This window comes from Trifolium pratense, linkage group LG1 (assembly GCF_020283565.1).
Source record: "Trifolium pratense cultivar HEN17-A07 linkage group LG1, ARS_RC_1.1, whole genome shotgun sequence".
Classification (NCBI taxonomy): domain Eukaryota; kingdom Viridiplantae; phylum Streptophyta; class Magnoliopsida; order Fabales; family Fabaceae; genus Trifolium; species Trifolium pratense.
The window spans coordinates 33,131,790-33,159,178 of record NC_060059.1 but is presented as its reverse complement, the minus strand read 5'-3'; the positions used below and the strand labels follow the sequence as shown (position 1 = coordinate 33,159,178).

At 34.6% G+C, this 27,389-nt stretch overlaps 2 protein-coding genes across 2 annotated transcripts; one reads left to right on the top strand and one right to left on the bottom strand.

Annotated features, from left to right (window-relative positions):
• Positions 1 to 4,932: 4,932 nt before the first annotated feature.
• On the top strand, positions 4,933 to 5,565 carry LOC123892714 (NDR1/HIN1-like protein 10). Its single transcript, XM_045942574.1, has one exon. The coding sequence runs from the start codon at positions 4,933 to 4,935 to the stop codon at positions 5,563 to 5,565; it is 633 nt and encodes a 210-aa protein (XP_045798530.1).
• Positions 5,566 to 7,032: 1,467 nt separating this feature from the next.
• On the bottom strand, positions 7,033 to 11,081 carry LOC123924466 (mitotic spindle checkpoint protein BUBR1). The gene is made up of 11 exons (XM_045977367.1): positions 10,832 to 11,081; positions 10,689 to 10,748; positions 10,094 to 10,238; positions 9,846 to 10,003; positions 9,149 to 9,230; positions 8,985 to 9,048; positions 8,845 to 8,893; positions 8,086 to 8,245; positions 7,862 to 7,944; positions 7,490 to 7,567; positions 7,033 to 7,397 (listed from the first exon to the last, which is right to left on the bottom strand). Exons 1-11 carry the CDS (start codon positions 11,026 to 11,028, stop codon positions 7,334 to 7,336), a joined length of 1,140 nt encoding a protein of 379 aa, XP_045833323.1. The 5' UTR covers positions 11,029 to 11,081; the 3' UTR covers positions 7,033 to 7,333.
• Between the last annotated feature and the right edge of the window lie 16,308 nt (positions 11,082 to 27,389).

Below are 27,389 nucleotides of genomic sequence, written 5' to 3'. Positions count from 1 at the left end.
TGGGTATTTTCAAAATATCAAGTTTTTATAATTTTTACTGATAGAAAAGTAAAGATATTAGTAATCAAAATTGTGCGTTGGCCCACGTGCACTAGTCAAATTAGCTCTTATACTTTGGGCCGGAGGGGGTAATACATAGGTTTTTTATTTTTTTTACACAAATTTTTTTATCTTGTTTACTTATAACTAGCGCGCTAGGCAACCACATTTTGTGTTTGTCTGTGTCTAACTTATGTCAAATTAAAAAAGATATGTATTATGTTATGCTGACTTTGTTAATAAAAGATTTTTGCTGCTAAAAAAAATATATGTCTTATGTTATGGTGAATTTGTTAATAAAAGATTTTTATTGCTACTAATAAAAATCAAGAATATTATTGGTTGGTATTATGAAAAGTTCACACCAAAACTCATGTAAATGATAGTTATTAGGGAGAATAATGTGAAATGAGATACCAATAAATAATTAAGATTATTGTCTCATAAGTGTAGTTCAAATGATAGTTACTAGAGACATTATTGGAGTGGTCGGGGTTCGAACTCCGAATTTCATATTTCTCCACATTTAAATGTGTGAGAGTCTAGCCATTAAGCTACTTTAACTAAAAAATAGTTAAGAATACTATAAATAAAAATAAATTATTGTAACAAAAAAAAATTATTTATTGAAATATAACAAAGTTTATTAACATTATTAATATGGGTCAGGATCAAATGACACCAACTTGTTTAACATCAAATGTTACACCTCTCAATTACATTTTAACTGATATAAATTATATAAAATCCACCGTTGGATTGAAAGTTTATATAATATAGATCATTTGTGTAAAACTTCAGACAAATCCAAATCATTTGATATGTTATTGCGCCGCATAAAGATTAACGGCATATAGAAAAAGACTCAAACCGTTAATTTTGATGTATCTCAATAACATATCAAATGATTTTGGATTTGTATGGAGTTTTACACAAATGATCTATATGATATAAACTTTCAATCCAACGGTAGATTTTATAAAATTTATATCGGTTAAAACGTTATTGAGAGGTGTAACATTTGGTGTCAAACAATCTTAAAATAACAATTGAAAGGGAACAGAGGGACTAAGATATGTGGAGAAAGAATCACAAGATTGGATCAAAGATGTTCCTCATTTTTTATAAACCAAATGGCAAATAAAACATTTATTATAATCTCTTTGAAAAGTGTTTTAATCAAATCAATGAAGCTCATCATTTTATTCAAAGGAACAATACAACATTAATTAAGATTAAAAATGTATTACATTATCAAAAAAATGTATTGCATTAATAATTACTTATTCCAGTCATAGCAAAGATGTTCATCATCTTGATTCAGACATGGTCCTGCTATTTTTATAGACCAGTTGCAAATAGAACATCTTTTATAATCTCTATCAAATATGTATATATCAAACCAATGAAACTTATTACTCCATCGGAAGGAACAGAAGAATAGTGTGGTGCCAAAAATATTATCGTTAAATGCAAAACCATAACTATCTCCGTGATGAAGAACATGAACTCCGAGATCATTATCTCCAGATTTGCAATGAACAGTTAAGTCTGAATTATCCTCCAAAGAGTTAACAATAATCACGTGATGATGAACTCCAAAAACATTGTGTATTGACAGCAACATCAACACACATAGCACAAATAATTTTTGGATCAACAAAGACATTACACCTGCAATTTATTTTTGGGAGTGAATTACTTCCGTTATGAAGGTTGCAATAGAAACATATATTTATATTTATAGCGTTTTTTTTGTTGTTATATATTCATAAGTTTTTAGGAAAGATGAAAAATATAAAAAATATTATATAAAAACTAATATATTTGATATATTTTATTAAATACACTACTTTACAGAGTATTTTAATATAACAGTTAAGATATTTTAATACATTTTAAGTAATATAATAATGCTTGAAGGGATTTCCTAAATATATTAAACATAATAAAATCAAAGACATTTACGGTTTATTTATTTGAATAGTAATTTATTTAAATGATCCTTCAAAAAAAAGTAATTTATTTAAATGATATTATTAGTATTTAGTTTAATTTAACCGATTTGAAAAGCACGTAGTTTTGACTTTTTGTAGGTGGACAAGTTCTTCCGGTTCCAACCGGATTTTCTACGAAGGATGCAGCTAGTTTTCCTGAAGTTGCGTATACCATGTGGTCAACTATTTTTATGACGAGACGGCTATCTAAAATAAATAGCCGATCACTTACAATGTTAGACATTTCGCAACATGGCCTGTCACGCAAAGAAATAAAATTCTTGTGACAGGCCTTGTTCCTAGAGTGTGCTATACTGCTATCACTAAGCAATACACTAAGCACCGAGTAGTGGCTCATTTATGATCCAATTCTTAACAACTCTAATGTAAATATTATGTATCCTATGCCCATCATCCAAACCACTAGTATGTGTTTGGTTTCACTTTTCTAAGAGACAAAATTGATTTTAAAGGTATATATGATTTTGTCATATTTGGATGTTCTTGAGTCAAATAATTTTTTCCCCTAGAAGTACTGATTCTAACTTTATGCTAGAATTGTAGCTTTTGCCTCCATAATTGATTATTAGCCTTTATTTTGTTGTTCCTCTCACTTTTACGTAAATGCATTCATACGTAAATCACTTTACATTACACTCACTTATTGCCAAAATCAATTTTATAGAACCATTTCTTTCAAAACGTATTTTTATCACCGTAGAATGAAACAAATGCTAAACTGCCTTATAACTCATGTAATACCATCATACCATTGATAATTTGATATCATATGGTGGATTATGTACAGGTGCTAGCTTGCGCATGAGAAGTCCTGAAAATAAAGTTGTCATCGTTGCTGGATACTTGGATAACAAGCTAAAGAGTCCACCATAACTATAGCCAACGGTATTAGTTAAGACAATTCTCCTCAAAGGAATGTCTGCAATTACAATGGAGGAGAGCATCTCATCCGAGATAGTTTCAAAATGCGAGAAATCAATACAAGTCAAATTCTTCAAAGATTGAATGATTTGCGGAGTAAACTTAAGGGGAAGAAATAAAGTCTTAAACATTGTTGGTTTATGCTCACAAAAAGCAGAAACAAAGGCCGGATCCGGAACACAACCATGAAACTCTTCCAAAAACTTGCAATTCTTAAACAAGTAATAAAAACATTTATAATTAAGGTAGTAGTGATGATTCTCGAGATTAAGTTACGGAGTTTGATAAGAGCCAAGGAAAGAGCCTCAATCCCATCGATGTAGCCGGTGTTTTTGTTATCAATGGTCTTAGCATAGTAGAGGTCGAGTTCTTCTAGTAAAGGAAAACTATCAGCAATGAGGAACAAGTCAGTGTGGCTGAAAGAAGAATATAAGTTATTATTGTTAGTCAGTGCCGCCGCTTGTTAGTTACTAGTTAGGTTTTATCATGCGTGGTGTGAGGTTAAATTGGATTTTTTATATCAATTTTTTGTTTTTGATGATATGTTACGGCTATCAAGTATAAATTTGATTTTGGGTTGGGCTCACCAAAATACATATTTTTCGTGTTACGGATGTGTTAATTTTGTTCTGCTTGCATTTATCTTTGATGTTGAATTAGTATATTAGTGAATCAACATTTTAGGCTGTGTTTGGACAAACCACTTAATAGAGTGCTAATAGCATAAACACTTATCGTATAAGTGCTTATGTATAATAAGTTATTTCTATAACAAAAGATATTAAATAAAGTCAAACTATTTTATATAAACTATGAGTTGTTTTCATAAGCTGTCATAAAGAGTCTATAGAAATAAGCTGAAAACAACTTATGGACAAGTGTTTACGTTAGTAGATAAGCTCAAATGAGTCTATTCAAGTAAGTAGGCCTTCAGTTCTTAAAATTATAGGCGTCAAACTATTTGGTCTCTATAATTATCAGAATCTCAAAATAATCCTTGAAACTGAATCATCACATGAGTCCTTTTGGGTTGGTCAATTAACACCATTAAATTGTCCTGGATGAACTAATGTTAACAAGGATTTTCAATTTTATGGATCATGTTGGAATTTCGTTAATTTTAGGGATCAAATTGTTTGACGCCTATAATTTCGAAGACTATAAATTGATTATTTACTCGTTAGAAATGAAGTGTCTATGTCACACATGTTAAACCTTAGATTCTGGCACCATACATAACTTACATTCTATTAGGATTTTTCTGATATGGCAGGGTTCATAACTTTGTGCTTCAAATTGCTTGATCATTTATTTGTCTCATTTACCTTTTTTTTCTTGGTTTATGATGTTAGATTATCGATAATGAACTTTACTTGGCGTTATACAGGGATTGGTTCTGGACGGTTTAGTAGCAGTTGGCGCATTCAGTCTCGTCATTTGAAGTAATGCAAAACATTTTGTGTTTATGGTTTGAACTTCGAATGAATCAACACCTTTTACTTGCATAAATCAATTATGTAATTCTGCCAAATGCCTTAAACTTACACCAATACTATACCAGCCAAAACTTCATCTTTAAAAACCTAACTGGATTAATATAACATATGAATCTTCATATTTTTATTTAAATTAAGCAGAAATTAAAATTACAACAAATTTACATATCAACAAAAACTGTTTTTGCAATGATAAATAATTTGTACTAATCTAAGGTACATGATATAGTGCACTATATAAGAACTATTTCATCAACTAACTAACCAACCAACTAACTTAACCAACTAACTAACTAACTAACTAACCAACTAACTACCTAATAACAAATTCTAACCAACTATTATATCTATATATATATATATATTCCTAATCTCCTTCACATTTGTATATGAATGAAAGTTTTTGAAGAGTTAGATTTCACAGCTTCACTGAGATCATAGAAAGAAGTAAAGTAACCATGGCCATCTCCGAGTATTTTCCAGTCATAGGTGAATGGATAAAGAACATTTTCTTGGTGCTATTTGCACTTTCATTTTTTGGCGGTGGCATCTTCGTGTTAATCATCGTCTATGCCCCCTCTGATATCAAGTTCCATGTAACTGATGCATCACTCACAAAGTTCAACCTCACAAACAACAATACCTTGGATTACAAGTTAGAAGCAAATATCACTTCAAGAAATCCCAACAAGAATGTCATTGTGTACTACAGGGAGATCGCTGCAATTGCATTCTACAAAGATCATAAATTTGCTACTGTCAATTTGACACCTTTTGATCAAGGCCACAAGACTACCAGTTTTCTTCATGTACTGTTTGAAGGTATGGGTGTAATGAAGAACAGCCTCAAACCTAAACAACTTTTCGAATATGATCAAGAAACGCGTTTAGGGATCTATCATGACTTGGCTATAAATTTGGATATTTTAGCCACTTACAAGTTTCTAACACACAAGTCCACTCGCTACAATCCACCAATGGTGCAATGTCGTCGTTTGAGTCTTTCTTTGGTTTCTAACGGTAACTCGTCATCAACACCTTCTTTTCATGGTAGAAAATGTAGAATTAATCATTTCTTTGAAAATCGGTAGATTTTGATAATCCTTTGTAGCCATTAACACCATGGATTTGTTTAGTTTCCGTTTCTTGATATAAGATTTGTTTAGTTTTCAGATCATAGAGTTGTATGATACTGATAAATAAAGTGCTACAATATGCATGTGTATAAGGATTGTTCTGTTTGGAATTATGATTCAAGATGAACCAATATGAATATTACAAAGCATTTTGTGGCTTATTATTGACTTGTTATAGTTTTTTTTTTTGACTGAATTGATTTGTTATGGATTGTTTATTTCTATAGGCATGAATTAATATCACCATGTCATATAAAAAAAGCTCTTCTTGTTTTATTTCATTTCAGTTTTGTTATTCAATACTTCTGATAGTGCTATAATAAGAAGTGTGTGGTTTTTCGATTTAAATCTTTAAGCTACAAAATTAGTTTTCTTCTCTCCCAATGACTCTGAATGAACAAAACAACAAACTCTAGTAAGTAGTAAGAAAATTGGTTTTTTAATGTCAAAAAAAAAAAAGGTTATTGGTTTTGAAATGATTGTCATATTTACTGTTTAATGCAGAATTACTTAAAAATCTAAATTATATCATGTACCCCTTTCAGAATTACTTTTTATAGTAAGAAAATGTGCACTATTCAGCCTTATATTGAATATAATGGGAAAGAATATAGTAATTACAACTATATTGAAAACTACAATGATATTTGACATATTGAAATGTGAGTTTAAATTCAAAATTCTTTATTTTTCTACTTTTAAAATGTATAATTCTCGTTGTTAGGTGGCTATTATTTGATACACAAAAATGGTGGGAAGGGAAGCATGTCAACTGTTAATATGGTTATTACTTAGCCTAAAAGTTGAAGGCTTAAGTTTCGAATTTTTTTAATTATAATTAGTTTCCTTAACAAGAGTTCATGGAGTACTTGTTAGCATTTCTTTATTTCTTTCGTATTAAAAATTAATTGGACTTTTTCAAGTTTTTTTTACTCAAAAACGATATTCATTCAAAACGTGTCCAAGTGGAAATTGGTGATCGGGTATTTTTACTACCTCTTAATTTTTTTTTCAAATGGATTTTTCTTTATATTCAAAATTCAATTGTGGGTCTATATTAAGCTAGAACTAGTACATCATATATGCCTTTAGTGATTCAGATTTCAGCCTGTTTATAGGTCATGTTTGGAATTTATGAGAACTTATAGGTATGTTTGGATAAATAACTTCACAGATATTTCTACTTTCTTCCCGCAAAGGGGACCTTAAGAAGAAATGTGGGTTCTATAAAGTCATATTCAGTATTCACATGCAAAATTAAATTTATTGGAAAATATGCAAATTCACATATATCAGTCAATACTTTTGAATCTCACAAAAGTAAAATATGCAAGTCAATAATCAATCATTTTTCAAACATTTTATTCATTCTTATTTACTTATTATAATAATGCATGCAAAATCGTAAAGGACATTTATTAATTTTCATAAAACTGTGATATAAACTTCCAATTAAAAAGGAATTGAAGAAAAGAATCTATTATTATGCTTTCTCAGTACAAGTTTCTCAAGATGGATCAGAATCAAACAACTTAATAAGCTGGGGAGTACAAATAGATTATGGTACAACATGAATTTTCACAAATCAAACAAACCCAAAATTCCAATATTACCAACATGAAACAATGATATATGGTGGTCAAAGCTTTCTAGGGAAAAGCTGAACCACAAATTGTTACAGGAAAAGATAGCATAGTGATGCAAAGTGCATCAGAGATTTCAATTATCTGGGAAGGCTGCAATGTGGAAAGTTTCTCAATGGATTCTTCCTTAGTAACTCTGTTTCTCTGCAAAAACAAACAATACATGTCAATATTGTATCTGACAAGCTACTGATTTCTGGTATCATCAGAATTGCAAGATGAATAAGGATTATTACCTTTTCATGTCCTTTTCATCTTCTTGTTTAATTTTCAAACTTGAGGACTTGGAACCTTCTGCTTTCAGATTTAGTGAACTGTATAAAACATGTAACAGGTTCACTAATATAATCTAGAAAGAAAATCCAACAAACAAAAACTGCCGTGTATATATGCATAATGCTTTGTAACTTAATGCTTTGTAACTTACAAGTGTTCTTTTCAAATGGGGGGTTATGCTTTTCTAAATAAAAATGGGTAGGCTTTCCAATGATGGACTAGATTGATTTGAAAGTCTAAACTCATGACATTTTAACCAACAAAGCTAAATTGGAAAGAGCAGCAAACACGGGGAATGGGGATGCATCTCTATGTAATGTGATTCTACTTACTCTTGACATTCTTCATCAACAAACACCGGGATACAGGCACTTGCACTAGCCACGGAAGTTCTGGTCCCAGGTCGCTGTGGAATCTGAAAGCATTAAGAAACTTTGATATTAAGCAATGTAGAACACAAAAGTAGGCAAATAAGTAAAGTGTTGTAAGATATCTCAATATCAATCAATCTTGAAAAGGAAGGCCAAAAGAAAGAGGACTAGGCAAAAATCAGCACCTTAAAGGATTTCCATTTGGCAGGAATTGCATTGTTTTCCTTGTTTCTTTCAGCTCGAGCTCCAAGTTTGAGCCAAGAGTTTGACTGGTCTGGCTGATGTGGGCCAGTCTCACCACTGGCATTTGAATCTTTATAAATGGAAAGTGGTGCTGCTCGAGTCCTACAAGATTTAATAATGAAAATATTAATAAAAACCGAGAAACCTTCATTTTCTGAATGCCTATGCCAAGAGAGGTGCATTGCATGAATTCGGAGTTTGTCGTTTCCAAGATAATTTTATATATGTTCCTGTTCCTGGAAACTCATTATTCATATATTTCTCTACAAGACTAAGTGATTTCAAAACTGTGAAATTAACCGATTATCCCAAAACCTTAAGGTGTTAGGATAGAGCCATATCAATGGTTTTATATTATTTCTAACACGCCCCCTCATGCAAGAGCCTACTTGGGCTTGAAGCGTGGATAATGCATAGGCCCACCTACCATATGCTTAAATTCCACGTTTTTTAATTAGAAAGTGAGGGGAGCGGGGATCGAACTCTAGACCACTTAGTCATAGAGACTCTGATACCATGTGAAATTAACCGATTATCCCAAAACCTTAAGGTGTTAGGATAGAGCCATATAAATGGTTTTATATTATTTCTAACAAAAACGAAGTATATACAGAAATAAGGATCGATAAATCAAGAAGACAACGAGGTAAGACAATTCCAACTAAATAAAGCCGAAGATGCAATACTGTAAACGCTGTTACCTATTGTTCTTAGAAGAATGATCACTTTTCAAAGAAGCCAACCGGGCACCTATAACACAGGAAACATGTTCAGAACTCAGCAAGTTGAAACAAAAAGTAATATGAAGAGGGAATAAAAGAAATGGGGTGGGGGTGCTCACCATTTTCTCCTTTTGCGAGAAGAGTTCCAAAGCTACGGACAGGTGCCTGTTTTTCCATTGGTTCCTAGGTAGCAGAAGAAATGAGGGGTCAGACAACAAATGTAGATAGCTCATAGATCATAATAATATTATAAAAGTTTGGAACTAATTAGAGCACCACATACCTCTACAGGTTTTGTCCTTGACATTGAGCGAATGAGAAATTTTCTGTAAGCAGCCTTCAATTTTTCAATGGGTTGAGCATTCCTGCAAAATTGGTTGTCACTAAAATCAGGGATGACGTGTAAATTTGCAGTTTATAGCATGAGATAATAACATATACCACCAGAATAGAAACACACTGATGAACCACAAATCCCAAAAATCAAGGTAACAAAAGGGAGGTAAAGGGAAAGGTAATGGAAAATGCAGTAGCAGAGAAATATATTATGCCTATACCAAAAACTAACTAGACTTTCTTTATCTGTGAACATATATTGCTCTAGACATAACCAAATCATATAGATTAGGTTCTTGCTAACTAATAGAAGCATTACAGAAGTTACAATGACTTATTATCAATCATTCTTTTTAACAAGAGGGATATTCAGATCTTATAGAATAGAAAATGATATGACTCATCAACTAAGGTATCTCATGGAACTTAGGCCAAGTATTTGGGCCATAAAAAAAATGCACAAACGTATTTTCTTTTCCAAATTTGTATAAATTGAAACCACATCGAAATGCAAGTTGAACAGTTATATCCTCCTGCATCCTTAATGTAAAAACGAAAAGCATTGAATATTTTCCCCCATTAAAATCAATCAAGCAAAGATATCAATTTCATTACAATATCCAAGAGATAAGAATCCACGGTACCTTGATATGCCAAGTTCAAATGTCTGATTAGCAGCTTTAAACTTGTTCTTAACTTCCAAGTGCAAAGCATATGAAATGTAGAAATCAGAATGAGTTTTTCCAATTTCATTTGCATCCAAAAAAGCATATATAACTTCCTTATCAAAGCAATTGTCTGCCTGCAAACAACAACATCTCATCTTATCAAACCCGCCACTCAAAATCAAACCAACCAATTAACAAACAAAATTAAAATTCAAGAACCCTACATATTCAAGCCACACTTTGAGATACCGCAAATCATCCTTATACTGTTCCGAATGCCAAAATGCACGCACACATTGTTCATAAATCACCACCAACCCTGAGCTATCTCCACCTGGAGGAAACGCTTCTTGAACCCACTTCATACACCTTCACCATCAAATAATAAAAAAACTAAAATCAAAACTCACAATTTATTGCTCTCTTTGAGATCATTATTACAAGCAAGGCTTCACAAATTCATTGAATAACCGATATATTTGGTCTATATAAGTTGTTCATTATATATTGTATTATTTTAATGTGCGTATACTTGACACAAATTGGGAAACCTAAATATCCAATTAGGTCTTAAAATTGTAGAATCACATCAATCCAGTCTCCTAAATCAACAATATTCTAAAACTAACAGTAAAATTAAAAAAATGTTAATCAGATTCATTCATTCTTTGACATTTGTATGAATCATGATAATTGTATTAAATTAGTAACAGTAATTATAACTTTATAAGAAGCATTTTAATAACAGATCTAGACATAGGAACAAACATTTCGCACTTTCGACGACGAAATTGAGATACATAACGAATCGATACTCACTCTAACCAAGGGAGAAGAGGATCTTCGCCTTTGTAATCATCAACCGCTTCAATAAGTTTCCTGTTCAATTCAAAATCAATTGATAAAGTAAGATACAAGAAATTGAATGAAGAAAACTGAGAAAAAGTTAGTTAGTGAAGAACCTTCGTTGATTCAGAAGCGATTTCTTGAGGTGATTATCGGTGTGAGATTTGAGAGCGTTGTTGAGGATGTTAACGTTACGACCTCTTTTCAATGGTCTAACGTTTTCTTTGAAGATTTCCCATTCGTTTCCGGTTTCTCTCTTTGATGATAGAAATTCTGTTTCTGGATCTATCTTCTGGATTTCGCATTCCGCCATTGTTGCAGCTTCTTCTTCTTTTTGTTGGAAGGGAATCTTTGAAGAGCGTTGGTTTTGTTTATTCAAATTTTGAAAATGTATTTATATTAACTAATATACTAGCCGTTACACTTTACTCTATAGTGCGTAATAATAGTAATATTATATTGATTATATTAATTAATTATCCTATTATGTTGAGAGAGTCAACAAATCAAATTGGCGATAAAATTAATCCCAAAAAAGATTAAAAAATTGGCGATAAAATTGGAATAATAAAAATGGTAAAAATGTAAAATAATTCATAAAGATAATAAGTGTTAAAATAAAAATATGTTCTAAAACTTGACCAAAAAAAAATGTTCTAAAAAAAAATCTTAAAAAAATATAAATTTAATTTATATGCACTATCAGTGTAAAATTATTTTACACATGCGTCTATTAATACATAAACACATCATGTATTGTATTTAAAAACACATGATGTGTCATGTTCATTAAATGATGTGACAATACATCATTGGATGTATGTATAAAGAATCTTTAAACTAACGATGTAGAACAATTAAACTCAAAAAATATATAAGGTCAATCTAAGAGGGGTGATTTAAGGTCAATTTCGATCTAGAATCACCCCTTCAAATTATTTTTTCTTTCTCATTATAAATAATAATGTTGTAATTTTCACATATTTATTTATCATTTTAGAGGAGCCCATTTTAGAACCACCTTAACATCCGAACAAATAGTGGCTTAAGTATGCTTGCCACCTTCACCAAATCCATTCTTATACAAGTTTTTTTAAAGGTTAAATAGTATTTACCTCCTGCAATGTTAGTGAATTTCAGTTTATTCCTATGTAATAATTTTTTTAGATTATAATAGGCATGACAATGGGGCGGGTGGGGACGAGTTTTGCCCTCCCCAAACCCATAAAGTTCGGGTTTCCCCAAACTCATCCCAAATTTGAGCGGGGATAAAAATAATAACCCCAAACCCATATCCAATGGGGATCGGGTATCCCCATCGGGTTTCGGGTATCCCCATTACGCCTCTTTTCACATGAGTTTAAATTATATTTTAGTATTTTTTTATTGAAAAAAAAGCTAAATGTCCAAAATTATTTTCTCTCAACAATATTTTTTTAAATAAAGAAAAAAAAATAGAGAAAATGGTTTGTTTAATACTCAAATTAAAATAAAAAATAAATATATGAACGTAATTTAAGAGATTGTTTCAGCGTTTCTAATTTAAATGAAATGAAATCTAATTTTTAGTATAAGCGAGGCGGGTTCGGGGTGGGTATCAATGTACCAATTACCCGCCCCAAACCCATCTTTTGAAATCGGGGAAAACCCAAACTCGAACCCAAACTCAGTCAACTCGGGTTTTCCCCGTCAAAGCGGGTATGGTTTGGGTGGGTACCCGCGGGTATGGGTTTTATTGTCATGCCTAGATTATAATGTCAAGATTATGTTCTTTTAGCCCCTCATTGAATATGTTGGCTTAAGATTTTTTCCATTTGCCATATGTAATGTTACTATGTTAGTGAATTTTGTTTACCTCGTCACTAAACATGTCACGTCATTATTTATCTTGAATCTTAAGTCAACGTATTCAATGATGGACTAAAATGACGAAATATTGACATTATAGGGGGATAATCGAAAAAATATATTATAAGGGGTAAACCAAAATTCACTAACATTGTATGAAAGTAAACAATATTTTACCTTCTTTTTTTTAATTATCGTATATTAATTTTTGCAAAACATAATTCATCATCATTATTATTTTTTTGTTCGATTAATTTATTAGTTAGACTCACACACTATAAGCATGGTGAAATAGATAATTCAAAATTCTGATAGAGATTTCTACACTAACTCCCTCCGTAGGTTTTTGTTTTCATTAACAACACTTGAAGGATTTTAAGAGAACAGTCATAGATCAATATATAAAAGTTATAGCATATTGTCATATTAGAGAAGATCATGACGCGTACCTTTTAGAATTTATGAGAGAGTGGTGACATGAGAATCATGAGAAGCTGAACTACCCTCATCACCATTAGTGTTTTAGAGTGAGGTTTTAACCTTATGTCGAAACGTCTGATGGGATAACGTTTATATAATTGAACGACTGAGGGCAGGGACCTCTCATTGGATTTAATTGAATGATCCAACCCATCACGATCCATTCAGAAACAAGAGTCCAATAAAATAATTCATCAACAATTAAGTGCTAATATAATGGATCATAATTTATATTAAATAATAATTTATAATAATTGATTATTGTCGATCCATAATTGATTAATTAAATAATTAATCCAACAACACTAACATCAAGTTCAATGATTCCATCAAAGACGCTTTCATTTAGACCAACAACAAGATTGACACTTACACTACTAAAACTGGCTATAACTGATTACTCTCCCTGAGAGACCCAATAATAACTCATAAGCTTTTACACTCTCAGTCTTGGATATGAAAACTTCAACTTCCTAAAAAGAAAGTCTTTTTTTGGTTAGCTTGTCACAATTATATGTCAACTCTCTCTACTCAATCACCGCAAGAGGAATCCTTCTGCTACTTGCACTCGTTGTGGCCTCCAAAGTGAGTCATTCCTTCATTGCATTCGGGATTATGAGATCTCTCTTTGCCTTTTGAACCTAATCGGTTTCAACAATCTAGATTTCATTCTCAAATCTGGATGTATACGATTAGCTCAAGCTGAGTGCTATAAGCTCTCATCTTCTCGGCTGGTGTCTGGTGGTCTTGGAGACGCCGCAACCTAATGTATCTGAACAATGAGACTTGGTCTTTAAGTCGACTCTCCTTCAACATTCAACCTATGGTTGAAACCTGTAAAAACTGCTTATCCCCCGCTTCTAACGACGAGTTAGTTGATAGATATATTTAGTGGAACAATAATAATTTTTCTTATGTCATTCTTAATGTAGACGGAAGTTGTCTCGATTCTTCCGTTCGATCTGGCTTTGGCGGCATTCTTATAAACACCTTTGGCCACTATCTTGCAGGCTTTTCAGACTTAATTCAAGGATCTTCCGACATTTTGCTCGCTGAATAGTTTGCTATATATCTACAAGGTCTCTTGTTGGGCAAAGACATGAGTATTGTTGAACTTGTGTGCTACTCTGATTATTTACACCGTGTCAACTGTTGAACTAATTGTGGCTTAAAGCTAACTTGCCTGACAAGCAAGCTAGTTAGTTAGTAGTTTTTCAGTTAGTTTGTTATGTTGAGTGTTTTTAGGGAATTCAGTTAGCTTGTATTCCTATATAATAAGCCTCTTGGCATGTAACTAAACATTGATTTGAATGCAAAAGCTATTTTTTCTCCAACATCAACCTCATGCAAAATCCCCAAGTTAAGTATCATTAGAGCTGTAAAAAGGGCCTTAAGGGGTCGGCCCTTTAAGGGGCGGACCCACTTATTCCTGATTATTAATTTTATTTAAATTTTAAACAATTTTTCTAGTGTCGTGAACTTATTCTCTTTTTCTTCAATCAGCACTGTCCACGATCGGCACCCTAAAAAAACTGTGTTTAAAATTTAAATAAAATTAATAATCAGGAATAAGTGGGTCCACCCCTTAAAGGGCCGGCCCCTTAAGGCCCTTTTTACAGCTCTAAGTATCATATTCATGTTGTGTTGATCCAAGACATAAAAAGTTGTTCTCTCAAACAAATGTTTCTTTTTATCATACACTAGCTAAAAGAGAGAGGAATAAATGAGTAGATTTCTTCGCTAAATTTAGAACCTCCTCATATGTCGACCTCTTAACTGATGCTTCTCATCCGCAAAGCCTTGGTGATGATGAAGTGAAGATTTCATTCTTCGTGAATAATTTTATTTTTTGTTTTTTTTCTTTTTTAGCTTCCATACAAAAAAAAAAAATTCAATGAATCACCACTATTTTTTTGACGGTAATGAATCATCAGTTCACCACTATTGTTCGTTACATGGATTTGCTTACTATTATGTTTTGGTTCAATGGATTTGCTGATTTTAGTTTTGACTTTTGAATAAGATATCTTTTGAAATTGATCGTGTAGACCAGAATGATGCGACTTCGCCGGCGTTTTGCGGTGGTTGAGAGCGTTTGAGACCCCTGTTGGAGCGGAGGGGGGTTGTGTACCTGCAGGCACTCCGACGCTCAAGTCAGTATGTGTGTAAGGTTTTCTTAGCTATAAAAATGCGTACCTTGCAAATGAAGTGGAGATGCATATATATAGCCCCCAGCGCTGGGCTAAGGCCCTTGATGGCATTAATGGCCATCAAGTGGCTGCCGGAAAACGGCTTGGAGGCCTTGATGTGCAGTAAATGCTCATCATTCCGGTTTACGGCCGTTACAATACGCAAGGGTATCTGACCGTTAGGACGTGCTCGGATGATGTATGTGTCCGACACCCTCTGATGCTCGAGCTCTAAGCTCGGCCCAGAACAGAAATAAATCCAATGGCAAATTATTATTCAACAAGAGCAAATGATTCAAGTTGGTACGTACTGTACTAGCTTAGCTTATTCAATAAAATGTGATCCAGATGACGTTAACAAAATAATATTGTAGCATAAAAGAATTAACAACTTGGTGAATGTCGGTGTAAATAAACATCGAGTTATCATTGTGAACAACGTACAAAAAGAAATTGGGCCATAAGGAAAATTTTACTTTAGAAACTAATAAGGGAGAGAGAAGAAACGGTCGGAAAATTTGGAAAAGAAAAAAAAGTTTACAATTTCTATTAGAATTTTGAAGAAATTAGTCTCCGTGAGCTTAACTCAGTTGGTAGGGACATCGCACTACATATGTAGGAGTTCGGGTTCGAATTCGGAATACTCCACTTATTCATCTTTAAGGTGAATTTTCTAGCCACTAGTGACTACTTGACAAAAAAAAAAAGAATTTTGAAGAAATTGAATTCATCGCGGTCACTATAAAAATCTCCACTATTAAAGGGAATAGAAAAATATGGAAATTTTGTTATTTTTTAATGTTTTTGGATCTTCACGGTACGGTACTGTGGGGTTTCACGGTGATGGGAATGAAAAAAAAAAAAAGAAAAAACTCCCTATGTTGGAGAACAAAAATTGGGAACAGATTTAGGGGCGTGCACCGGCGGAGTTAGAAATTTTTTAATGTCCAAACAAGATATTAATTTTGCATTGAAAATTTTCAATTTTGAACAAAATATCTCAATTTTGTCCTAAATTCATCTTTAAAAATTTTAATTTTTTCATAAACTAACCTCTAAAATAGCAAATTTTTGGATCAAGCCTGGATAAATGTTCGGGCTGGCCGGATCTTCTCTCCGCCACTGGGAGCGGGGATCGGGGATGATCCTCCACAATTTCTTACCCGATTGACATCCCTAGGTTAGCTAATGGTGCTGAGGCTATTTTTTTTTCATTTTATATATAAGCATGAATATGTATGTTTTAATTGACACATTTTAATAACATAAAATAATTTTACATATGTACAAAAAAAAAAAAACTTATTTTACATTGATGTGAAAGTAATATTTAAAATAGAGTTGAATTTGTCATTTAAGAAAGATTAACGGTGTATCTTATTGTCTATTTGTTTTTTTCTCATGTATAATTATTTTGAATATAGCAGTATATACGATAAGGATTTTAATTATAAAAAAAATCCACTGTATTAAAAAAAAAAAAAAGGATCAATTCTCCATTTTAAGGAAACGCATGTGGTTAGATCCAGTGCCATGACAACCAAAAACAGAGGCTAATGAGTTGTTCATAAGTAAAATGCATGTGAAAATATCGACATTTGGAAAGAATACGACAACCATCACATTTTCTAAATAGTATATACTACTTGTATAGTTGTAGGCAGGCCAAAAATTAATCTCAATTTTTGGTTGCGTGTTACATTATTATGAATTTTAGTAGTATATACAAACAAAATGTCTTTAATAATTTTGACTAAAATGAGTTTTTCATTTTTCAATTTCACCCTTTGGTTAGCTTGGAATTTTACATTATTTTGAGTTGTTGTTGCGCACTAGCACTAGCTTTGACATTTGACTCAATGTCATCATCTGCTAGAATAGATCTAGAATCAATCACTACCAACAACTATATTAATTATTTTTCTATTCTATGCATAATGACACGTATGTTATTTGCCAATACAAGTTTTCCAAACAGCTTGTTGCTTTGTATTATATATGATTTTTCTTTGCACCTATAAATCATCCAATCAAAAAAGTGACATTTTTGTTTATGAGTAGTATTATGATAATATGATCAAAGACTACATATGTAAATCTATAAAGGAAAGTTTGTTTCAATCATTCAATGTGTATATATTATATAGTATGGTACTATAGTAGAAGGAATTTTTTTTTTTCATAGTACAAAACAAGGATATTTCTATGAATGAATACTACGTGTATGTACTTTTGTCTTAAAATAAAAAATGTTCATGTGAATACTAGTTTCCATTCAAGAAAATTGTGTCCATGTACATTGTAGGGTAAGAATTTTTATTGAGTAAGTAATGTTTTCAACAATTTTGTAGATTCCCTTAAAAACATTTCTGTAAATACAAAATATTTTGGAATGAGATAAAATGTGAAAACCAATTAGCAATTGAATTTTAAAATAACTTACAACATCTTATGAGTGTGAGAAAATGCAAACTTTTTATGGAAATTGAAATTAATAAAATTTAAATAAATTATAATATATACTCTTTTTTAGTACGTAGAGTTTTTGTCTTTCGTAGGAATGAATTGAACATGTACTTGAACCCAGCGTATGTGGTTCGATTCTCACAGAAGGTAAAAACTCTACTAAAGAGAGAAGTAAAAAGATCGTGAGGTGACAGTGCCGAGATCACCTAAAAAAGGAGTCCAGGCTGTTACACTAGTTGTTAGAATCGTTGTACTACTTTTAAGGGACATTTTGGTATTTTGACAATATTATTATTACTATACATACAAATTCATCTTTTTACTAATCTATGTTAAATGTGAGGTGAATTGTCCGATTTGAATTTCAGTTAGATACTTAAGATCAAATTTGACTGTCTGGATTAAGATCAAACAATTCTAATTTAAAGTGATTTATAGTTTATATAAAAAAAGGTCAATTTTAAATTAGAACCATCTGATTTTAATTAGACGGTCAAATCTAATCTGACTAACTTCGTGATGCAGTAAAACTACATGCATTCCAGATCCAAGATTGTCATTAAGCATCTTATCTTATGTGGCGCATGCAAGTTTAACATGTGAAAAAACCAGTCACTATCTTATCAGAAATCCAACTTGAGTTGGGGTTATCATTTCCCCCACATCACTCAATAATTTTATTGGAATGTGAAAATTTTCGCCCAAAGCATGTGTTTGTATCCCAAATGCTTCACCAAAATGTTTCAGACCAGCAACACACCCAACCAATCATTGCAAATGCGTACAACAACAACACACTTTTAAGTACAATTTAAAAGCATCGTAATCTTGTGTCAAAAAAAAAAAAAAGCATCGTAATCCAATCTAAAGAAATTCAAAATTAGAAAAACCTAACAAGGAATCAATAACAGTGCAACATACAACGACTTCCAAACAACCAAAAAATTACGGTGATTAGAACTTAAAATGTAAATTCTTAGATTGAGGTTTACATCAAATTCAATCCTACAAAATTAAGTTGTAAAACGAGGATTGCTACTATTTTATAAATCTATAGTCAATTTATCTCATGTTCGATGCGAAACTTTTTAACACATTAGCTAGCGCCTAACACTTTTGGACCAAGTGCGTGAAAATAAACGGTGGCTGGTCTGATAGTGAAAAACTGATAGCGGTGCTCAATGGATCTTTGAGAGGCTCTAATACCATCTTAAATTGAAAGTTTTTTTTTGACTAATCTTAAATTGAAAGTTGTACCTAATTTAATGCTACAAAATCAGCTTATAAGATGAGAATTAACTCGATTTTATAAACTCATATTCTGAACATCTCACATCCGATATAGTACCCAAATTATATTGAGTACTAGTACTTTATAAGTAAAATTGACTTAAAATATAAATTTTTTAAATATAATTTAACATAAAAATATGACATGACATTAAATTTTATTTAGAAAATATTAATACCCAACAATGTAAATTGATTTCTAAAGTATTAAAGTCGCATAATCTTAATTAGTTAGTTGAAATACTTTTTCTCTCATAAATTCAGCTGGATAGAGATATTATTATTTGATGCAGACACTAAATAAAACTATCTCTTTTCAGCTAGAATTTAAATTAGTGATTTGTCCTTGACAAAAAAAATTAGTGATTTGTCATTATGAGAGATTAGTTTTCTTCTACACAACCCTTGTTGATATCTTGGTTGGGGTTTTTTCTCTGCTCTTTTACTCTCCTCTTCTAACCCTAGCCGTCACCATTTTTTTCCCTTTTCTTCGTCTTAATTTATCAAAGACGGGTGATTTCAGGTCAAATCTTGACCTAAAATCACCCCTCCAAATTGTTTTTTTTTCTCGTTATATTAAATAAGTGTGATTTTCACATATTTGTTTGTTTTTGTTTATTTTGTTGTCTCGTCTTTGTATGGTGTTGTCCCGTCATTGTGCGGTGTATTTTGTCATCCCGTCTTTCTGCGGTGTTCATTTGTTTCAAGTTGAAGGGTTAGTTTCGATCAAGTGCAAATCCATATTTCAATGTCGATTTTTGTGTCATCAACGCTACAGATCTGGAGGCATGAACATTGCAGACACTTCAATATAGTCATGTACCGGGCCATGGACCAGGGTGTGACTTGTTAAGGCCCAATACGAAAAAGCCCAATGGGAGCATCTAAAGGAGAAGTGTGAAAACAACCATGAAAAACACATGATAAGCGTGATCCACCATGACTTGGAAAGGAAGGAAGAAACTTGGAGAAGAAGGAAGAAGCTTGGAGAAGAAGGAAGAAGCTTGGAGAAGAAGGAAAGTAACCGCCCACTACCCATGAATTCCTCTCCAAGCAAGGCGGTTATCAAGCAACAAGAGGGAGATGTTTTGCCTATAAATAGGATCTTCTTCAAGAGAACAAGAGAATTTTTCACTGATTCTACATAGACTCACTCTCATCATGAGAAACCACCATATTTTCATTCTTGTAAAGAGATTCAATTTCTTCTCCGACATACTTGTATCAGTTATCAATCTTGAATAATACAAACCCCTATGTTCTGATCGAATTCTGACTGATAAAACTCCCAGGGTTGTTGGGATTGAACTGAGTGTAATCACACCATTTGATCAATAATACAAACCCCTTTGAGTTTTTACCAGAACATTTTGGCGCCCACCGTGGGGCTGCGGTAAAAACATTTGATCCCAGCCTACCACATCAAACTAGACAAAAATTAAACATCTCCACATGGCTGGAGAACATGCATCTGTTCGCACACCATCCAAGAACTGCCACGCCGCCACGAACACACGAAACTGCTAGCCAGTCCGCCCACTATCTTCTCTATCGCGACTCTGCTCGCAGTCCAGATGGTGTTTTGTTCCAAATCTCACGCGTCACGTTGTGTGTCACTAAAAGAGAAAGCTTTATCCATATGTGTTCGTTATGGGCGCTGTTGGCCAAGCTCCAGGCGGCAACAACGAAGCCGCCGCCGCCGTCGGTTGGGGAGAAAATGGCATCGCCACAGTCAGACTTGTGAAGGAACCGTCGCGTCGCCGTCGGATTTGTGAAGGAATCGCCGTGTCATAGTTTGATTCGTATAGGAAACACCACATCGTCGCCAGGTTTATGAGGAAATCACTCCTGCGAGCACATAGGGTTCTCAACTTAGAAGTCAATTTGAAAGGACCAACAAGCGACATGGAGAATACGAATGAAACGCTTGGAATAAGAAAAGGTCAAATACAACTTAGAAGATCGGATCCGTCACGTTTGAATTGAAATGATGTCGCCATAGTTGTTGTGAATCTAACTCGCCGAACTGTCGCCACCGAATTACCGTCCAACATCATCGCCTCACTGTCGATCATTTTGTTGCTAGGCACTCCCGATCCAGGTGTTAATGTTCTTTTCCTCTAACTTACCACTTAATCATATAGTTCTCGCTCTCTCTATTGTGATAATATATTATTTGTGCGTATATACGTTATCGGTTTTATCAACATGGTTAATTTATAGTTCATGAATCACATTCTATCGCCATAATAATAATAATAATAATAATAATAATAATAACAATAATAATAATAATAATAATAATAATAATAATAATCCCATCAATGAGTAAAAGAAAAGAACATCGGTACTTATGTATTTCAAGGTTAATCACTAGAATGAGACTTGTTCTTCTCTTGGTGTGCCACTTTACAAGATCTAAATTCAAGAATCGCTGTTCTGTTTGGTTCAAAACTGTTTGTGCTTATTTGATATGTGATATCTTTAACCCTGCTGTAAATTATTCTAGCACACGATAAAATATTTTGTGTGATTGTATGAACTAACTTTCTTAAGACCTCATGTAAACATTTTAAACATGAAAGAACTTTTGCATGAAAGAACTTCAACTCTGATAAGTAAGTCAACACTTTAAATTAAAATGACCAAGACAAATATAACCAACAGAGAAAGTATAAAAATTTTCATATGTTTCTACATTTTTTTTTTTTCGGTTAAGAACTAAATCAGTATTCTTCTTACAAAGTATTTTGCTTTTTACTTATAACTAACATGAATATGCTTTCTCTACGTATCACATTTTTATCTGTTTCGTTTATCGATTAATTAAAATTAATCATACATGCAAAACTAATGGAGTATATGAGACTTATTATTAACCGACCTGTTTTTAGTGCAGATACTTGAAGCACTTGCTATAATGTCACCTTCTTTGAAATTTATTCTGTTGAAATCTTGATTAGGAAATTTAGTTTATTCATCTATGATTTCTATTCTGATTCACTGATGTTAATCATAGTGCAGGACAACGAACAAATGTGGAAAATTAACATGAAAATTCGATAATTATCACTCGGCGAGATAGAAGCCGCCAACTAATATTTCAGGTTGAAGCATATTCCGCGATGACTACCGCAATGGAACTCAGTCTCGCCACGCCAAAACATAATTGTTTTTCTTGCTAGGCGAGGAGCGCCGCGACAAACCGCCCATGGCGGTATCATTTTCGTTTGTTTTATTTTTCATATATTATTATCGTTGAACCTCTAATGTATCAAAGCTTATTTGCAGTAATCATGATTAAGCTGCGGGCTCTGAACAAAAAATTATTCAAGATCAACTCATATGAAAGCTCTGAAGAAAATAAAACAAGGTTGAGAGGCCTTGGCGTTACCTGTAAGTCTTACGAGTTGGGTACGTCAGAAAAAGAAAAATTAAACAAGGTTGCAAGGCCTTGGCGTTACCTGTAAGTCTTACGAGTTGGGTACGTCAGAAAAAGCAAAATTAAACAAGGTTGCAAGGCCTTGGCGTTACCTGTAAGTCTTACGAGTTGGGTACGTCAGAAAAAGCAAAATTAAACAAGGTTGCAAGGCCTTGGCGTTACCTGTAAGTCTTACGAGTTGGGTACGTCAGAAAAAGCAAAATTAAACAAGGTTGAAAGGCCTTGGCGTTACCTGTAAGTCTTACGAGTTGGGTACGTCAGAAAAAGAAAAATTAAACAAGGTTGCAAGGCCTTGGCGTTACCTGTAAGTCTTACGAGTTGGGTACGTCAGAAAAAGAAAAATTAAACAAGGTTGCAAGGCCTTGGCGTTACCTGTAAGTCTTACGAGTTGGGTACGTCAGAAAAAGAAAAATTAAACAAGGTTGCAAGGCCTTGGCGTTACCTGTAAGTCTTACGAGTTGGGTACGTCAGAAAAAGAAAAATTAAACAAGGTTGCAAGGCCTTGGCGTTACCTGTAAGTCTTACGAGTTGGGTACGTCAGAAAAAGAAAAATTAAACAAGGTTGCAAGGCCTTGGCGTTACCTGTAAGTCTTACGAGTTGGGTACGTCAGAAAAAGAAAAATTAAACAAGGTTGCAAGGCCTTGGCGTTACCTGTAAGTCTTACGAGTTGGGTACGTCAGAAAAAGAAAAATTAAACAAGGTTGCAAGGCCTTGGCGTTACCTGTAAGTCTTACGAGTTGGGTACGTCAGAAAAAGAAAAATTAAACAAGGTTGCAAGGCCTTGGCGTTACCTGTAAGTCTTACGAGTTGGGTACGTCAGAAAAAGAAAAAGCAGAGAAAGGCGAGATTATCAACACCGCCAAAAGAAGCTTATACACAACCAAAGCAGGCGATTCATTATAACGTCAAAAGACAACAGGTATAAAGTTATTTGTATCAATTTACAATTATTATAGAAAGACGAAGATGTCGCAGGTGCAAGGATAAAGTTTCCTAGACGAGAACGACAGAAGGCGTTACCCCACAACGTAATGCAAAATTCATCCGCAAAATTATGAAGAAAGGAGATCATTTAAAGAAATTAATAGAAACCCGATAAAGGGTAAATTGTTCAAGCCACGAAGGGGCATACAAATAGTTACAAAAGCCACATAAGGGCAGAATTAAATTCATTACAAACAAGGTCAAATCATTCACTGGGAGGTACATAGGGAACAAGCTTTCCATCAATGATCTGGTTCATCGCATCAGCTTCAGCTAAGCGCTTGGCGTCGAGGTCTGGGAAAAGAAGCTTGACTTGCTCAAGGGCATAGGCGAAGCCTTCCTCGTACTGGTTGGCAGCATACAGTTGGAGCTCCTTCACGTCAGTTTCCAACCTCTCCTTCTCTTCGCCCAAGGTCCCCACGGAGAACACCGCTGCATCTTTCTCTTTAGAAAGCTTAGAAATCATCTCACCTTGAGCAGCAGCATTCTCTTTGAGCTTGGTCTCGGAGGCGGCATAACCTTCCTTAACCTTCGCCAGCTTATCCTCATACTCCTTCTTCAACCTCTCCGCCTCGCCCTCCTGGCTCTCCTTCAGCTTCCTGATATCCTCCTCCAGCTTGGTCTTGGTCTCGGAATATTTCTTCTCAATATCAGCAAGATGGTCATCAGCGACTTTCACCTTCCGTTTTGCCTCTTGGACCTCCTGCTCCTGCCGATTCGTCAGCAAATAGTTGAGAAGAGTACCTTTTACCTCATACTCCAGGGCTTTTCTCCTCAAGTCTTTAGTGGGAGTGTCAGTAAATCGACTCATATCGCCAACCATAGTCACCCCCCTCTCAATAAATTCGAGGGGATCGAAGGAAGTCCAAGAAAGAGGAGCAGCAGCTTCAGTATCTTTAGATGAAGGCTGAGTAGAACTGGAAGCTTGGCCTTTGCCCTTGTCGGCACCCCCAGCCTGTTGAGTAGTTTTCTCTATTTTTTGTTTTTTGGGAGGAGGAGGAGCAACACCCTCGGTTCCCTCCGCTTCAGCAGCTGTTTTTCCCGGGATCTCAACACGGATCCGCCCTTCATGCTTCTTCTTGCTTCGCCCTTCTTTTACAGCAGCTTCCTCCACTTGCAGCTGCTTCAACGGATCAACCACAGTAACAACAGGTTTGGCCTTCTGTTGGCGAGCCTTTGCCAAAAACGCCAATCTTTCCTCATTTGAGATAGTTCTCATTCTCTCTACAAAAAAAAAGAGAGGACGACAAAAAAAAAAAACACAAGTTAGTAATAAGGCGAGATCAACATTAAACAGAAGTAGAAAAATACCAAATGCATTACTTACGTAAATACTCTGTCAGGGCTTCACTATTACCCTCACACCTAAGAATGTCGGCGGTATCCATAAGAGCATAGGAGTCAAGAAAGTTGACGGTATCTTGTTCAAAATCACTCAGGGCCTCAAAAACGGCTCCCTTGATAAGCCTAGGGTTATCGGTCCAGTAGAAGGGAAATAGAGGATCTTCTACTTCATCATACATCAAATCCGGGAGTTGGTCGCCACAGCGAACCCGGAAGAAAGAGTTTTTAAAGTTCTTGAAGTTGGAAGCGTACAAACTCAGGAGGCGGCGGTTAGGTTGACTGCTAAGGGAGACTAAAGCTTGGGGTTTCAAGTTTTTAATATGGTAGAAGGAGAAAAAGACGCCAAGTGAGGGCTCCAGTTCGAAACCTAAGCACATCACCTCGAAGGCTTTGACAAAGGCCCAACTATTGGGATGAAGTTGGGTAGGGGCGACGTTAAGAACCTTCAACATCTCCGCCTCAAAAGGGGTAAAAGGCAGCCAAATATTGAGGGGTTGGATCACGCCAGTATAAAGGTAGAAGTAATGCGGCGGCTTGTCATTTTTAGAGAATACAAACTCGTCCTCTCTGACAGGCTCTGTAATAATAGAATCTTCATGTCGAGAGTCAGAAAGTTTGACGGCTTTCCTAAAGCTCCTCACCATTTCCGCACTAGTATACTTCGAAGGAACTTCCATGGTGACGGGAGTGTAATCAGCAACGACCAGATCTCGACAAGGATTCTTCCGCTTTCCTGTGAAAGAGGAAGGGGAGATTATGACACAATCACTGTCATTACCACTATCACTACTGCTATCACTATCACTACTACTACTCCCAACATCAAAACCCCATAATTCCGAGTAAAACCCTCGGCTATTAAGGACGCCGTTAGCCCTAGTATAGTGGGCGCGAACTTGTTGCGCCCATTCGAGATAACTAGGAGAAGAAATAGGAACCCTCCCCTCATTATCATCTAACTCCCTCAAAATAACCATCTATCCAAACCTAATCAGAAAACTAGGGTTCCTACTCAAGACAGACCAAATCGGCGAAAAGGAATAAGGTATAAAAGAAAGAATACCTCAAAGAAATTGACAAAGCTTGGAGAAATAAACTGGAAGCGTCCTAACACGAAGCGTTGAACAAAGGCTTGCTGGAAGATCGAAGAAGGGTATGCGAAAGAGAATACTGATTCGCGAGAAGAAATAAGTAGAGGGAAAGAAGAAACGGAGATACTACTTATAAAGAGGGAAACCTTTTCGATTGGTTGAAGTCCAGAAGTCGAAGTAAGAAGTATCGCGTGCGTCGTCGGATTAAATACGTGTCAAAAAGCGTGTATCCCGAGAGTTAGTTTTGGAAGATTTATCGTCAAATAGTTATTATCCTAAAAGGCGAAGTTGAAGTCGCCTCGAAGCACAACACGCCTCAAGAGTGACCACGCCAAAAGTACGAGCCTCGCCTTTTTAAGGCGTAACAGAAGTTAAAAGGGAAAAACGCCCAAAAGGAAAAGATTCAAGATTAAGGAGAAAGCAAAACGTAGGAACACCAAATTCAGTCTTAGACCAAAAAAGAGATCTTTATTAATTTCGAAAAATAAAGGTACAATGATATAAAGCAATGTTACAAAGAAAAACTAGTCCTAAAAATCCTATCACTCGGATTCCGAATCCTTCTGCGCAGGCTCAGGAAAAGTCATCTTGGATTCCACGGTGACCCGGGACCCCTCTTCTTCACTGGGCGAAGAAGCACGAAGCTCAGGAGGAATATAGGTCTCCAGAAACGAAACGTAATCCTCATCACCACTACCAGAATCGGAGGTATCTGAGGAAAGAACGATAACCTCCACCTTTTTGACCTCTTTAGACCTTCGGGAGCGAGTGGAGTTAGAGGTAGATTCCTCTACCCTTTTCTTCCTTCGCTGAGGTTGAGACTTCCCAGCAGCAGGTATCTTGGCATCGTGATGATTCAAAACAAATTGATATAAATTTGAGTTTATCAGGTGATATTTATAGTCAATGTTTAAACTTAACATCGTGATTAACGGTAGTAATAAATGCTTGGACGGTTGTAACCACCAAGTTTTGACTGTCTCGAGAAATGCCACTTTTATGTTTCCAAAAAGTCAAAATTTGACCCATTTTAGTTATTGAAGACCCCAAAGGGAGGCGGTATTAAAAGGAACAAAAGAGCAACACATAAGGAAAGGAAATTGCTTAATATTCAAAATTCTTGCAAGGGAAATACAACGGAAGCAAAGGAACAGGATGAAAATAACGAAGGTTCAAAAATACGGAAACAAATTACAAACAAAAAGAAAAAAGACATAAAAGGCCCAGCAAGCAAAGACTTCATGGCATGGTAGAACTCCCCAATTCACCAGCATCGGCGACGGCGATACGATGCATTTCCTCCAATGCCCGTTTCACCCTCTTCGCCTTCACCATGTTTTCTTCAATGGGCTTCAGATCCTCTCTCAGCTCGCTCTGCTTGTCCAAAAGATCCACCAAAGAGTGGCGCCTGGAAATCAACTTAGCAACATCATCCCTAATCTCGCCTTGAAGAGCCCTCTTCCTCTTCACAAGCGGCTTCATCTCCTTGTTCAGCAGCGCCAAACGATCGTCCACTCTCCGCTCCTCGTTAAAGCATAT